The sequence below is a fragment of the Ursus americanus genome, chromosome 32 (genome assembly GCF_024610735.1).
Source record: "Ursus americanus isolate L20-20 chromosome 32, mUrsAme1.1.p, whole genome shotgun sequence".
In the NCBI taxonomy this organism is placed as follows: domain Eukaryota; kingdom Metazoa; phylum Chordata; class Mammalia; order Carnivora; family Ursidae; genus Ursus; species Ursus americanus.
In genome coordinates this window covers 17,710,602-17,725,680 of record NC_142158.1, presented here as the reverse complement: position 1 = coordinate 17,725,680, position 15,079 = coordinate 17,710,602, and the positions used below count along the sequence as shown (strand labels likewise).

At 42.1% G+C, this 15,079-nt stretch overlaps 1 protein-coding gene across 1 annotated transcript; it reads right to left on the bottom strand.

Annotated features, from left to right (window-relative positions):
* Positions 1–957: 957 nt before the first annotated feature.
* Positions 958–4,168, bottom strand: RNF182 (ring finger protein 182). Its single transcript, XM_087858051.1, has one exon. It carries the CDS (start codon positions 3,960–3,962, stop codon positions 3,219–3,221), a length of 744 nt encoding a protein of 247 aa, XP_087714177.1. The 5' UTR covers positions 3,963–4,168; the 3' UTR covers positions 958–3,218.
* Positions 4,169–15,079: the final 10,911 nt, after the last annotated feature.

The following is a 15,079-nucleotide window of genomic DNA, read 5'->3' as shown; positions in this document are numbered from 1 at the left end:
AAGGAAAACTGTGGAGTAATATGTGGTATTTCTGTGGTGTTTCGAAGAAACTAAGGCAACTATTTGCTTTTTGCCAAGAAAGGAAAAAAAGAACAAGCTTCAAAAAATGTAGAAACACAGAGAACAGTATTTCACCAGATCATTCCACTCAGGTTAACTCTTTTTCACACCTTCTGTACCCAGGACTCACAGAGCTGGTCCTTACACTGTGGTATCAGTCTCCCTATTAATACGGGATTCCTTTGGCATCTGCATCTACCCGGATGACAATTAGAACATTGCTTCGAAGTTGGGGTGTCTGTTTACAACCAGGCACGTGCTCATCACTTGTGGGTCTCTCAGCGGGTAAGCATAACTCATCTAAGTTATGACTGGCACAGGTAATGACTTTCCTTAACCACATTCCTTGCTCATTTATGCAAAGAGTTCAGAAGTGAATGAAAACCATTACTCTTGATTAACATGTGGTGCCAGTTCACTAATTATCGTAGGCATGTAACCGTTACATACTCCCAAGTGATGTCTACTTTGCCTAACAATGGTCCTATTTAAAGATCAGGTAATTCTAAGAATTTGCCCAGATCACAGGAGGCTAGTGATTCCCCAACTAAAATGGACACTGTTTTGCTGAGTGGCTGGGCAGATTCTGGAAAATAAATCAAACAAATTAAAACCAAAAAATTTATTTATAAAGATAAAGACAGTGGTTTTGTTTCATCTTCCCAAATTCCCTCCCTTGTTTTGTTTTTGTTTTTTGGGTTTTTTTTTTTTAAGTGTAAGGCCTTTCAGAGGTGGGATGGGTTAGATCAACTTTGTCGGAAAGTTCTGGAATCTTCATGTGTATGATTTTTAAAAAGGCACAAGCTTCATCAGTGATTCTGAAAGCTCAGGTTTGCAATTAGCTAACATTAACAGAAATCCAAAGTAATAACTGAATCTCAACGGTGAGTCAGAGAAATCAAACTTCTGGTGTCAAAACAATAATTTAATGGACAAACAAAATATTATCACAGTGAATAAAATTTTGAAGCATTGTCCTGTTTTCATTCAACAGCATAAAGAGTTTTCTGTTGTCTTACATTTAGAACTCTTTAAAACCAAATTAATTTACTGGCAACTAAAAAAAAAAAGACTATCACGATATACAAAGAAACACAAATTTAGCACTGCAGACATTATACAAATAAGCAAAATACACAGTACCCACATCCAGAGCTTTCTAGAAATCTCATCATATAACTCACCAATTCATTTGATGTTACATGTCAGACAAAATGAACATTTTTTAAAAAAACCTTATAAATATATAAATCCAAACCACAAAACACCTCCTAAACATTATATTTACTCTAAGTACAAATGGATTTTTGGAAACTGCATTCACAATGCTATCTAACCTAGATTTGATGAAATTATAAATGTATTTAGCTCTGACTTGGGGCTTACATTCATCGGACCACAGCCCAGGGACGGTTTCCCATCATACTCACCTTGGGCGTACATATTCTCCAAGTCAGGAGTTATACGATTACAACCAAACTGCTATTCTAAAAATAAGTGTCAATTCTTCCTGAAGAAAGAGATTAGGCTGGTCCACAGCTGTGTCACACAACAAATGTTTCATCACAAACAAGTTGAAGTCATCTTAGTAATGCCCTTTTCTAAGGGTAATAAATATTTTAATGTTAATCATCAGTAATGGGTTTTAGGAACTGAAAAGCTATTTTTTTTTTTTTGGCCCAGTTTCTGTGGACATTCTATTCCCTCAAACCTAAAATTTGCTAAACAATTTCTTCTCATAAATATATACATTCAACTTCCCCTACATCACGAAAAGGAGTTCATTAACTCAAGTCACATAGCTTATGCTTTTATTTGAAATAAATTATGTAAGAATGTGAATCCGTGCCACAATGGACTTAAAAACAAGAGGAAGAGCAACAGGTCGAGTTGAGCTCTGCCACCTCTGTCTGACTGCCCCTTGAGAGGACCCTTGAGAGCGTCCTCTCAAGCAGCACATTGGCTCTGTCTCTTGCCCATCGCTCTGTTGGGCCAAATGTGACCCCATTTTGCACAGAAGCCTAAACCGTTCTGTTCTGGTACAATTCAGTAGAGTACAGCAAGAATACTTAGGTTCTCGGCACTTCCATCTGTGAGCTAGAACATCTCAATAATTGTTTCTGGGTTTCCACTGCCACGATTTACCCCAAACTGTTACGGGATTAAGTTAAGTAAGTCCCTAGTAGAATCTGAAATAGAAAGGGGGGAAAAAATCCTCATATGCTTCTAACAACTAATTGAAGAAAAACCTCATTCAGGATAAGGGGTGGGGCTTGTTGAACAAGGTGCTTAACAAAACTCAACTGAACTGTTTCAGGGCAAGACTCAAATGAAGATTTCCATGAACTGTACCTGCTCTGTGAGAACTGCAAAGATGGAGGAGAGAAGAAAATAAATATGGAGGAAATGGTCTCAAAGACAAGTGGCCATATTCTGTCATGAAGTTTGCTTTGATGCACATTCCACAGTATGTTTAATTCTCTTTAGAAATGTGGCAAAACGGGTATTTAATTGAAACCACACAAGGGCATGAGGCCAAGCTTCGTCTTGGTGAAGGAGCATGTGCAGAGGGAAGAAGCACCTCACCTGGGCAGCAGACCACAGACAGTGGCGATAACTTGCAAGAGAACACCTGAAGACGATTCAGGGGAGAGCCAACAACGGGGTACGGGAGGGGGTGCAGGATGAGGGTATGAGGTATGAGGGGGTGTGGGAAGGGGTGCAGGGAACCGGCAGGTCACACTTTTCAAGTAGATGTGTCTTGGAACAGCTTTCCCCTGGTGTCCACCCTCCATCATAGATTACCGAGGATTAGAGGAACCAGTTCATCCCTAACCTTCCACAAAGACCCCTACCACAGCCTAGCCCACCCACCCCCTGGAGCCTGTGCAGCAGGGTTAAGTGAAAGCCCTTTCCGTGGGAAGACTCACAAGAAGAGCATTTTTGCGCCTTTGCTAACACCTAAGTAGAAATGGTGTCCACCGTACAGGAAAACCAATTGAGTCAAAATCTTGATGGAAAACAGACCGCAAACATTTGGCCAATCGGCTTTGCTCATGTCATGGACCCTAGTCACGGAGAATACAAAATAAGTAAACGATAAATTACCTAACTTCAAAGATGGCAATGTGTGTCAAATTTCTTAGTCTGCATATTAATTAAGAAGAAGGTGCCATACAGTCTAGAAATTCGTGACAAACGCACTGGCAAAAACCATACACCATGAGGATAACAAGGCTCGAAGGGACGAGGCTGACAAAGACGACCCCAAGGGTGACTTTCTTAGACACCAGTAAGTAGATCCCTAAGGGCAAGGAGCTGAAGTAGAGCAAACCTAGCAGCCAAACCAACACCCGGACAGACGTCTGAAAGAGCAGGGATGTGCACTTCCACACGGTCCAGTTGTGTGACACGGTGGTAACAGAGTCGAAACTCGCAGGCCGATAAAATTCTACCACGGGAGTGGAGCTCAGAGACGGGGAGCTCTCCCTCTGCACCTCCATGATGGTTATGACCAGGCAGTTGGACGAAGTGTGAGAAGGACTGACGAGAGACGCCAGCCTCTTGGGGGTCAGCAGCAGCTCGGTAGGGTTTTCCGGCAGGCCCTTCTTGCCTTTGCCCCCACAAGTCAAGTTCACCAGGATGTTGTTGTCATCGGGCAGGCTACTGACTTCCTCATCCGGCAGGCAGGTCTCAAACCTGCAGAAAGGACAGACAATGACGCCTTGCGGGGAGTCCCCAAAGTCGATGATCTTGTAGAGGCATTTGGCACAAACCCTGTGACAACACTCCAGCACTTTGGGTTTCCTCTGCTTCAGATTGTACCGGTTGTAACAGATCTTACACTCGAGTTCGTCGGACACCTGAGCCTCAGCAGCCTCGTCTGGTGGCTGGCTGGCCATCGTGAGTCGTGTCCAAGGCCTCCCGCCACAGGCGACTCGCTGAAGAACGACTTCGATTAAGGCGTCCCTCTGAATATCACATCATCCAAATCGGGCGGTGAGGCAAAAAGGCAGGACAGGGAGTGACGGAAACCAGAACTCTTCCAGGCATTTTCAGCTTCTACAGTGACTCCGTCTCAAACACATGCTTAAAAAGGCCACGGGAAGGGTCTGCAAAGGAAAAAAGAGATTCTAATATCGTGAACAGTTCACGGAAATGTGCTTCATGGAATTTTCTGAGCTCCAGGGGTTAGAAGCAATAGGTTTAAAGGTGAGAGGCCCAGGACGGGAAAGGGTTGTCTCCACGCTTAGCTTTCTCAATCCACAAATATGACAGTAAAGGAGGAATGAAGATTCCTACTGGTGTAAACGCATTCTAGAGCACCACAAGTAGGACTAGATACAGAGATTTTCTCTCTGCGACTGGTAGCGAATTCTGGCCTCTTTGAAAACAGAATGGGTCACATATCAGAAACAGATACATTTGCAATCAAATTCCATTCAACATAGACTGATTAATTCAGAGTATCAACAGTGTAAATACCAGTTAGCTAAATACCCAAATTCCTTAGGATACAGAAAAGAAGGAAAATGTTAAGGATAAGGAAGAAGAAGGAAGCAGATGACACCTGACAGCCATTCATTCCTGATCCTGTTCATGGAACATGTGCCCATATGGCCACAAAATGTGACTGTATCTTGCCCACAGTCCTACAAAGCTGGCTTCTTATTCTCCTGTGGGATGAACATCTATCTCCAGGAGGTGAGTCACGGACCAAGAAGGGGTTCTATCCCTGTCTCCAATCCCAGCCCACGCCACCTTCCCAGAATGGGCCTGGGCCCTGGGCGGGTTACTGCACACCCGCTTCCTGGACAGCTCCCATTCATCAGGCCCCTGGTGGTCACACGCAGACCCACGACGCATCCAAATGGAATGTTCTGTTCTCTTTGCGGCTACCCTCCCACCCAGTCTTAACGCCTAGTCAAATCCAGACATCCTGAAACTGATGGGAAGGGTAGAATTCACAGCAGTGATCGCCTCTACTGCCTGCCATCAAAAGGACAGGTGTACGTGAAGGTGTGTGAAAAAGGAAAAGACAGTATGTGAACATATCCATAAAGACATCCAGAAAAGAGAGAGTAAAATATGCAGAGAAGATAAACAAGCAAAATTATATCAGAAGCATAGGAAGCTAGAATATGCATCTAGAAACACCAACAGAAGGCTTATGTGTAGGGGCGCCTGGGTGGCTCAGTCGGTTAAGCGTCCAACTCTTGATTTCGGCTCAGGTCATGACTGTGGGGTTGTGGGATTGAGCCCTGTGTTGGGTTCTATGCTCAGCGGGGAGTCTGCCCGAGATTCTTTCCCTCTGCCCCTCCCCACATGCGTGCACAAGTGCACATGCACGCACTCTCTCTCTTTCTCTAAGAAATAAATAAATCTTGAAAAGAAAAGACCCCTACTTTAATTCTAAGACTAACTCCAGCAAACCCACTCCACCAGCTTGAAATACTTCAAGTCCTGCCTGTGAGAGAGGCCCTTCTGGGCAGGACTGACTGACAGCCTTGAGCTTTGGTACGTCCCTAGAAATGCAGCCAGCACAAGTGTTTCTTCCTGGAATGGCATAAAACAGCATGGTGATTGTTCCTCTCGGGAAGGCTGGGTACCAACTGCAAGAGTTCTTAAAAAATAAAGACTTCATCTGTCTCATTGTGACTCTTAAGGTCCCTCAAAGGACTCGATTAATGACCTAAAATCTATAACTTCATAGGGTTGCCATGAGTCAGAGTTACCTGGTCCTCTAAACGCTGTGTGTTCCCACCCTCCCTTCACTCCTAACAAAAGCCGTGGACAACAACTGTGATGCGGAGTAAATGAAACAAGACCCAAAAGAGCACATACGCAATGATTCCCCACCTGGAAAGCTCAAAAACCAGGGAAAACTAAGCTGTGCAGATGAGAGTTTAGGTAGTGAAACTAAGGTGAAAAGCCAGGAAGTTAGTAACGTAGAAGTTGGGATCGCTGATGACTTTGAGGTCGCGGGGCAAGCAGGGTGGGGAGGGCGCTGGCTGACAGACTGACAGCGCTCCGCTGCCTGACCCGGGCCGTACTCAGGAGTGTTAGGTTTGTGATACACCACAGGGCGATATGTTTTCTTTTTTTTTTTCTTTTTTTTTTTTTTTTAAAGATTTTATTTATTTATTTGACAGAGATAGAGACAGCCAGCGAGAGAGGGAACACAAGCAGGGGGAGTGGGAGAGGAAGAAGCAGGCTCATAGCGGAGGAGCCTGATGTGGGGCTCGATCCCATAACGCCGGGATCACGCCCTGAGCCAAAGGCAGACGCTTAACCGCTGTGCCACCCAGGCGCCCCGGGGCGATATGTTTTCTGTGTTATCTACCACAGTAAAAAAAATTGTTTAAAGTGTTATCTATCACAGTAAAAAATAAAAAAAGAAGGGAATGGCAGGGGAGAGGAGGATTTAGGAGTGGAGGGGAGGGAAAGTCGAGGGGATGGGAAGGGAGGGAAAAGAAATCTCTGGCTAAATATTTTAGGTATTTTTTATAACCTGAATTTTTCTGTCAGGTATTTTGGATCAACTTATCATCTTTTCCTCTATGGTCTGTAATTCCATTAATTTTTTTTTCCTACAGAATAGAAGTGTCACTTATTAATCACCTAAATATCCAGGCACTCCTGTAAGTCAGTATTAAAATGGATGGAATCTCTAAGATGAGGGCATCTGGCGCACGCATTCCTTGATGAGAGCAACTGCTAAAGGTCCGTCTCAGCGGGCACAGGGGAAAAATCTGGCACGTTAAAACTGCCTCCAAAATAAATATGTGTGATTACCTGAGACCATGGATGTGTAACTGTTATTGTGGTAAACGTTTTGCAATATATCCAGGTATTGAATCACGTTGTCCACCTTAAACTTACACAATGTTAGAAGTCAACTACATTTCAATAAAGCTGGGGGAAAATATAAAAGGTTTTCTTTTCCTAGAAAAACCCATGTTCAAATATATGAAGTTGATATTCCTTATTCATCACACTTAACAGGTGTTCATCCTCTTGTGAAACATCTGGGGTAAGACTATACGCGTAAATAATTACGTATTATAAATCTTGGCAATATCGGACAAATGTTTATTTTCCCTGCCCTAAATGTACGATACTTACTGTTTGACTCAAATCCATTTCCTTCACTACTTAATTCCTTTGATATTAAAGATGCAAACTTGGCTTGTACTTGAAGCAAAGCCCTCCGGTGGACACCTGTTGTTTTTGTCTACCTAGGATCTTTTTTTTCACCTTGAGACCCAACTGCTCCCCCTTCTGCCACCACGTCTCTGGGGAAGTGTTCTCCCACTCACTCAAGCCATACAACTGTGCTTGCATTGTCTACCAACCGCAGTACCCCCCCCCCTTCTCTCCAAAGGTGTGACTCTGTGACCCAGGCCTGACTCATCCCAGTATGCCATCATTCCCCGGCTCACAGGGATTAGTCAGGGTGGGCAGGTGACTCAGACCAGAGTCAACGCTCTTCCCTAGGACTTTGTTATGTGAAACCAAGGGAAGAAAGAACAAGCCAGGAGCCAAGGGAGGAAACACAGACCAGAAAAAGATGTTTCAAGGAACTGTCATGCCATCAAGAGAGAGAATAAAGCCAAAAATAAAAAGAGACATACAGGAAAGCAGAAAGCAGAGATACAGACAGACAGACACCTGCTCATCGCTGCCCTGGACCTGTGTGAAGGCTCCCAGAAGCCAATAAATTCCCTTTTTTGCTTATGCTAATTTTTTGGTTGCATTTCTGCTACTTACTCACAACCCAAAGAGCCCTGGACACAGTTACTATGCTATATTTGATTTGAGAATTTATGGTTTTAGATTGAGGTTCCTCCTTACTAGTACAAAAAATATAAATAGTAAAATTGAATAAATGTACTTTTAAAATTTCATTTGTGTGTGTGTATATGCACATATACATATTCAAATTTAATAAATATGCAAATGTCATCATAAATATCATTGTTTATTTATTAGTAGCATGTGTGTGTATGTGTGTGTGTGTTTATTTGGTTAATGTCTCCACCTCACTCCCTCCACCAATACCAGCCTTAATGCCGCCCTCTTCCCCCAGCAACACATAGTAACTACCTGGTATGTTTCTTCCATATGTATTTCCATGGACACTCCATGTAATTACATGTACATGTAATTATACAGACACATAGAGGGGCGCCTGGGCGGCTCAGTCATTAAGCGTCTGCCTTCGGCTCAGGTCATGATCCCAGGGTCCTGGGATTGAGCCCCACATCGGGCTTCCTGCTAAGCAGGAAGTCTGCTTCTCCCTCTCCCACTCCCCCTGCTGGTGTTCTGTTTCTCGCTGTGTCTCTCTCTGTCCAATAAATTAAAAAATCTGAAAAAAAAAAAAGGCACATAGAAGCACAATTTTCCATTGTTTTCTGACTACTGTTGAATACCCAGTTTTCTGCGTCTTGCCTTTCCCATTCAACAATGGCTCATGGCAAGCTCTCAATTCAACTAATAAGAGCCTTAAATTCCTTTTTTAATGAACGCATATCTCACCATTTGGATATATTGTAATACAGCCAACCATTCCTCTCTTAGCAAACATTCATTTATCTCCATGTCTCCCCAACACAAACATCACGGCAGAGCACAACCTTGCAACACCCTTACATACGGGTGTTTTTATTTCTTTAAGAGACAAGGAGTGGAATTCCTGAGTCAAACAGATATTACCCTGATTTATGCTGCCAGACTGCTCTCCGACCGGGTATAACACAGACTTTCATCTGTAGTAATAAGAGGACTTTTTTCCCCCAACAGCAATGGATGTTAGTGGACTATAAAGTTTTGCCCATCTGACAGGTGACAAGCCATGATTTGGACTGGAGTACCTTCTCACGGATCGGCTTTCTGTGTTTGCTCCTCTCTGAACTACACTTTCTTATTTTTTTTGCTTATTTTTTCTATTGGATTACTGGGCTTTTCTGGTTAATTCGTTAACGTTCTTTGTCACAAGACATACTAAACTCTGTCCTCTGTATTGCAAACACTTCCTCAAATGTTACCATTTATTGGCTTTGTTTAATATCTTCTGAAATGCAGAATATCTTACTCTTTGGATAGTCATATGTTTATCCTTCTCTTGTGGTTTCTAGGTCTCCAATCTTAATACTGCTCCTAATATTATGCGTGCGGTTATTTTCTTACAAAGTTTGTCTTGCTTTATTTTTAACTTGTTTTCAGCTTTATATACGGTTTCAGATACAATCCTAATTTTATTTTCTTCCAAATTTGGACATTTATCTTTGGCAAGGAAATAACCCATTTCTTCTGGTTTTTCAAGTTCGTTGCCATAGCGTTGAATACAGTTATCTCTGCTGTCTTTTTTGATTCGTTCCTGCCTCTCTGATTACATGTTTATTCTTATTTCTGGTCTCGTAAATTTTTTACTCTTTATTTCCTAATCAAACACATAAATCTTTGTATCTATTTTGTTGTTTCAAAGAACTATTATATGTATTTGTCCTTTACATTATTTTTTGTTTTATTAACTTTGGCTTTTATCTTTATTATTCCCTCTTTCTAATTTATGTTTAGTTTTGTCATTCTTTTTTCTCACTTCATAATAAGGGTATACTTTCTCTTTATTCTTAAATAATGAAAACATCTAAGGGCTGTAAAATTTCCACTAGCTGCAACTTTCACTGTATTCCACGGCTTTTACAATAAATTGTGTTCCTTTGATTGATTTCTAGATATCTTGTAAATTGACTTTTGTTTTCTCCTTTGATGCTAAGGTTGCAAAGAATGTTTTTAAGTTTCCAAATAGTAAAGGTTCTTTTTACTACCTTCTGTTCATTATTTCTAATATTACTGGATTAGGATCAGAGAATAGGATCTATTAAAATCCCCTTTCCCTTTAAACTGCTAAGGTCTTCTTTGTGGTCAAGTATATGGTAAGTTTTGTAAGTGATCCAGAAAATGAATATTCTGGGGGCACCTGGGTGGCGCAGCGGTTAAGCGTCTGCCTTCGGCTCAGGGCGTGATCCCGGCGTTATGGGATCGAGCCCCACATCAGGCTCCTCCACTATGAGCCTGCTTCTTCCTCTCCCACTCCCCCTGCTTGTGTTCCCTCTCTCGCTGGCTATCTCTATCTCTGTCAACTAAATAAATAAAATCTTAAAAAAAAAAAAAGAATATTCTGTATTGATGGGATCTAAAGTGTCACATATCCATTGAATCCAATTCTTTTTATTTGTTCAATTTCTCCATCTTAGGGTTCTATACAAGGTTAATACAGGTTGAGACAAGCAAGAGATGTTTATTAAATTGTCTCACCTAACAATATTTGCATTTCGAATACTTTTGCTTTGTAGATTCAGTGGCTATGTATCCTATATACACAGGTTTATTTACCTCCCTCAAATGTGCCTTTTGAAAAGTATTATGTAATGTCTTTCCTTATCCTATCTATGCCTTGACTTATGCCTGTCTAACCTTCATATTGCCAGTTCTTCTGGCTCTGTCTTTGCCTGGCATCTTTGTCCATCCTTTCATGTTGGCGTATATCATTTTGTTTCAAGTGCTTTTTAGAAACACCGGATAACTGGGTTTTGCTTATTAACTCGGTCTAACAGTATCAAATGTTTTATGGGGAAATTTTAGTTCATTTTCATTTAATGCCAAGACTGTTATATTTGAACTTATTCTTTCCTTCCCACTTGGGTTAGTTGATTCATTTAGAAAAATTTTCTCTGCTATGATCTCCCCTCACCTTGCGGTGTTTATGATGAACTTCTCGTTCCGGTGCTTTTTGTTTGATACTTTCTTGAGTGTTCTGATTAGAAAATAGGTGATGGCGGTTGTGTTCTAATAGGGCAGCAAATTTCATTTACCCTGGCAGGGAAATGGCAGCGTGGGTATGGATGTGGCTTTCAGGCCGCTGACTTTTTGTCTCCACGGTCTACAGAAGTTACTGTACCATTCTAGCACCTGTGTCATCCCTGAGAAACCTGGGGCTGATCTGATACTTCTTAATGGTAGGTAATTTGTTCTCTCTGCCTGGAAGCTTCTAAGATTTTGCTTTTTATTCTTAAGAGTACAAGCACTTCCTCAGTATCTACGGAGATGTCTTTTTTCATAAGTCTTGGCCGGAACTTGACGAGCCATTTGAATTTATAGACTCAAGTCCTGATTTGTAAGCTCAGAAAATTTGTTTCTTATATTTATTTAATTATTGCCTTTCCTCCATCCCTTTCTTTTCCTCCTTCTGGCTTTCCTGTTTTTCACCTGTTCCATTTCCTAGATCCCTTTTCTCTTGTGATTTCCATCCCTTAATATTTTGTTCTGTGCTTTCAGATTCTTTCGCTTGACTGACCAGGCTACTAATTCAAGTCTCAGGATTGATCATCACTTCCTTTAATTCACTGACTGAAACACTGGATTGAAAAATCATGCACTTCATCTCTAGGAAGTCTTTTTGTGCTGCATTTAAAACTTTTCATGTGCTCTCACTATTTTTTGTCAGGTTGTCATCTGTCTCCAGCTCCTGCTCTATCCCGTTAACCATGTGTTCTCTCTGTTCTCACGGACTGTCTTCTCTTTGGCTGGGGTGCCATTACCGGAGCCATTACTTCTCGTTGTCCTCTCCCTGGGGCTCGGGTCTGATTGTTGGAGGACCCATGTGGCTGCACTTCTATAAGCAGTGGGAGCAAGGGGGTCTCTATTCCTGTCCAGCCACTCCTGTAGCAGTATGACAGGAGGCAGGCACTGGGGCCCTGCCAAGGCACCGGGAGTGAGGACTTTATGCTCCTGAGTCTCCTCATGCCCTCCCAGCCTCCCAAACAGGGAGGACTTAGCCCAAGTGTTCGTTTTCTCCTTGCTCTCTTATGGGACACACACACACACACACACACACACACAGTCACACACATACAACGGAGTGAGGGAGATCTTCCATCTTCTCCCAGGAGTCCCTCAACCTCTGTAGATAAGCTCTATATCGTATCCCAAGCATTCTGATTCTCCCTCAGGACTCATCAAATGCCCGTCTTTATTGCCAGCCTAGCCAGGGCAGGAAGAAAGCCCCTACCTGTTCCCTTTCACCCTCAACTTCCACACAGCTCAGGGCTTCACCTATACTGAGAGCTGAGCTGGCTCCAGGAATGGTCTGGGTCAGGAGAGGCGGAGTAGAATCGAGAATGGCAGGAGAGTGGCCATTTTACCTTGCTATCTCCCCAGAATCCTTGACCAACTACAACTCCTGGATTTCTTTTTCAAATACTTATCCAGTTGGGAAGTGTGGGGAATTTGTGATAAAAGCTTAACTGGGGGGAAACATGGCAGTCCTCATCACGTTCGGCGACCACTATGTAAAGATACTATCAAACTGATATTCATCTCTAAGTTCGTAATTATTTTTGAAAATCAGTTTTTTTAAAAAACTTCTCCCTTCTGCATATTCTTTTGTTTTCTTTCATCTATAGCAAACTGTCTTACCCCAAGAACACATACACTTGACACCCAAGAGTATCAGAATCCTTTTACTTTTTCCTTGGCTCTCTTGCCTAAATAATACCACTCAAGTTCTACTTTTTATTTCAGAGAGTTGTATTAGCACGTGCCAGTCACATCAAAAAGCTACTAGATAAGAATTCTTCATATTTTTCTATTTCAAATATTCACATATACTTTTAAAAACTTAAGAAGACCCTTTGTGGTCTTTACTGTTTGGGTCTTGGGCTATTTTCGGTCTTCTTTCCCAACTTTTAATGATATAACACTTCCATTTCGATTTTAAATTTATTAGTAGACCATTTTACCTGACTATCCTTTGCCCCTCCCCCATCACGTGTAGTAGATTGTTTGCACGCAAATAGGGCTGTAATAATTCTCCACAGCCCTTTGCAATGTAACGTTTCCTTCATCCCATCAACAGGTGGAGGAAGCTGCTTCCCTACCCCTGAAATCTAGGCTGGCCTTGTGACTTGCTTTGACTAACAAAATAAAGTTGAGTGACTCTGTGAGAGTTCTGAACCCTGACCTCGGGGCACCTTGCGGCTTCTGCTCTTGCCCTCTTGGAACCCTGGGATGGCTGTGTGAAGAAGTCCAGGCGAGTCTCCCCGAAGAGGAGAAGCCCAGACAAAAGCCAACACCAACACCAACATCAGTCATGTGAGTGAGACCATCATGGAGCAGCCAGCCTCTGTTGAACTACCAGGGATTAGAGCCATTTGCATGACTGACCCCAAGACAGATCAGCCAAAGAAACATCCCTACTGACCCCAGCAGAATATACTGGTCCACGGAAACATGAGCAAGTAAAATGGCTGGTATATTAAGCCACCATGTTTTGAAGTGGTTTGCTTCACAGTAATAGATAACCAACATGTCATGCGAAACTATCCCTTTCTGACCTAATTCAGAACTAATCTCTGTCGGAAGAAATCATCTTCCTCCTTTATCGTGACCATCACTCCTACCTAGAAGATTTACTTTTTTACGTGCTCCGAAGCTCCCTAACCTGTAGCTCTTGCAGTTTTTGTTTGTGTTCAAAAATTCTTGGTCAAAATATAGTTCTTGTGTTTTTTCTATATATAAACTTTTATAATTGTTATTATCAGAGTTTCTGGTTATTAGTATATGTGCTGCAGAAGCGAGTGCATAGTTTCTGCTAATTGAAAGAATCTCTCTAAGAAGCTTAAAAATTTTAGAAATATTGCATAACCTTCCTAACAGTGAAGGACAATGATAATTCCCATTTAATAGAGGTGCAAATGCCCATAGAAGTTAAGTGTTTTTTCCAAGATTCCATTAAGTCAGGACAAAGGAAGCTCAGAAAACAAGGTGTCACTGTGATCCTATTTTTGCCTATCCAGGGCTTTGTCCTGTGTATCACTCTACTGTCCGTACGAGTTACTTTTCCATGGCTCAGGGTGAGCTTAGGGTCTTCAAAGTGTTTCTCACACGGGTCTCATTTAGCCTGAATCACGCTCCCAGAGTCCATCAACCATTTTAATTTGGCACCGACAGGACAGGTTATATTTTTTCCCCTTATGAAACAGAAACAACTGCCAAGTTTCAACTCTCATTTCCTGGATTCTCCTCCCATCCTGGAAAATAAATATTATTAACATTGCTTTCTACATGATGAGTCAAGATATTTTCAAGGGCTCTCTAACAAAAAAACACAAAACAAAACAAAACAAAACAAAAAAAACCTGATACAATCTAAGGGGTCCTCCTTTCCATGACCTATGGTTTCTGTTTTTAGACTTGGTGCTAACGATTTCCTTCTGCCTTTAATTTCTTCTTTTGCAAATTGAGCCTCCCTCTTCAAACATTGTCACTTCATGAGCAGTGCTTCTTATGACAGCGTAATAATTCTATCCCAAACATATCAGAAAGATTTGGGCACTAGAACATCATTCTTCTTTGTGAATGATCAAGGGAGAATGTTGGTTTGGGTTTTTTTTTTTTTAATATATATTTATTTATTTGAGAGAGAGAGACCGAGAGGGGGAAACAAACAGACATGCCGATGAGCACAGAGCCTGACACGGGGCTCCATCCCAGGACCCTGAGATCATGACCTGAGCCAAAATCAGGAGTTGGACACTTAACCAACTGAGCCACCCAGGTGCCCCCAAAACATTGGTTTTTAAGCTCAGCTAATGACAAATGACACACCCTTGCCATCTCTCTAATACCAAATCTCTCATTCACAAAAACCAAATCTTAGTGTCTGTGGTACTCGAATCTCGAATTAAGCTGAAACCACACATGCGGCATCTACCCTCGCGAAAGTCCAGCTTTGGGGCGTCTGGGGGGCTCAGTCAGTTAAGCAACTGCCTTCGGCTCAGGTCATGATCCCAGGGTCCTGGAATTGAGCCCCAGGTGGGGCTCCCTGCTCAGTGGGGAGCCCGCTTCTCCTTCTCCATCTACTACTCCCCCTGTTGTGCTCTCTCTCAAATAATAAAAAAAAAAAACTTAAAAAAAAAAGTCCAGTTTTTTCATCTAGAGATTTGTAACTTGGATT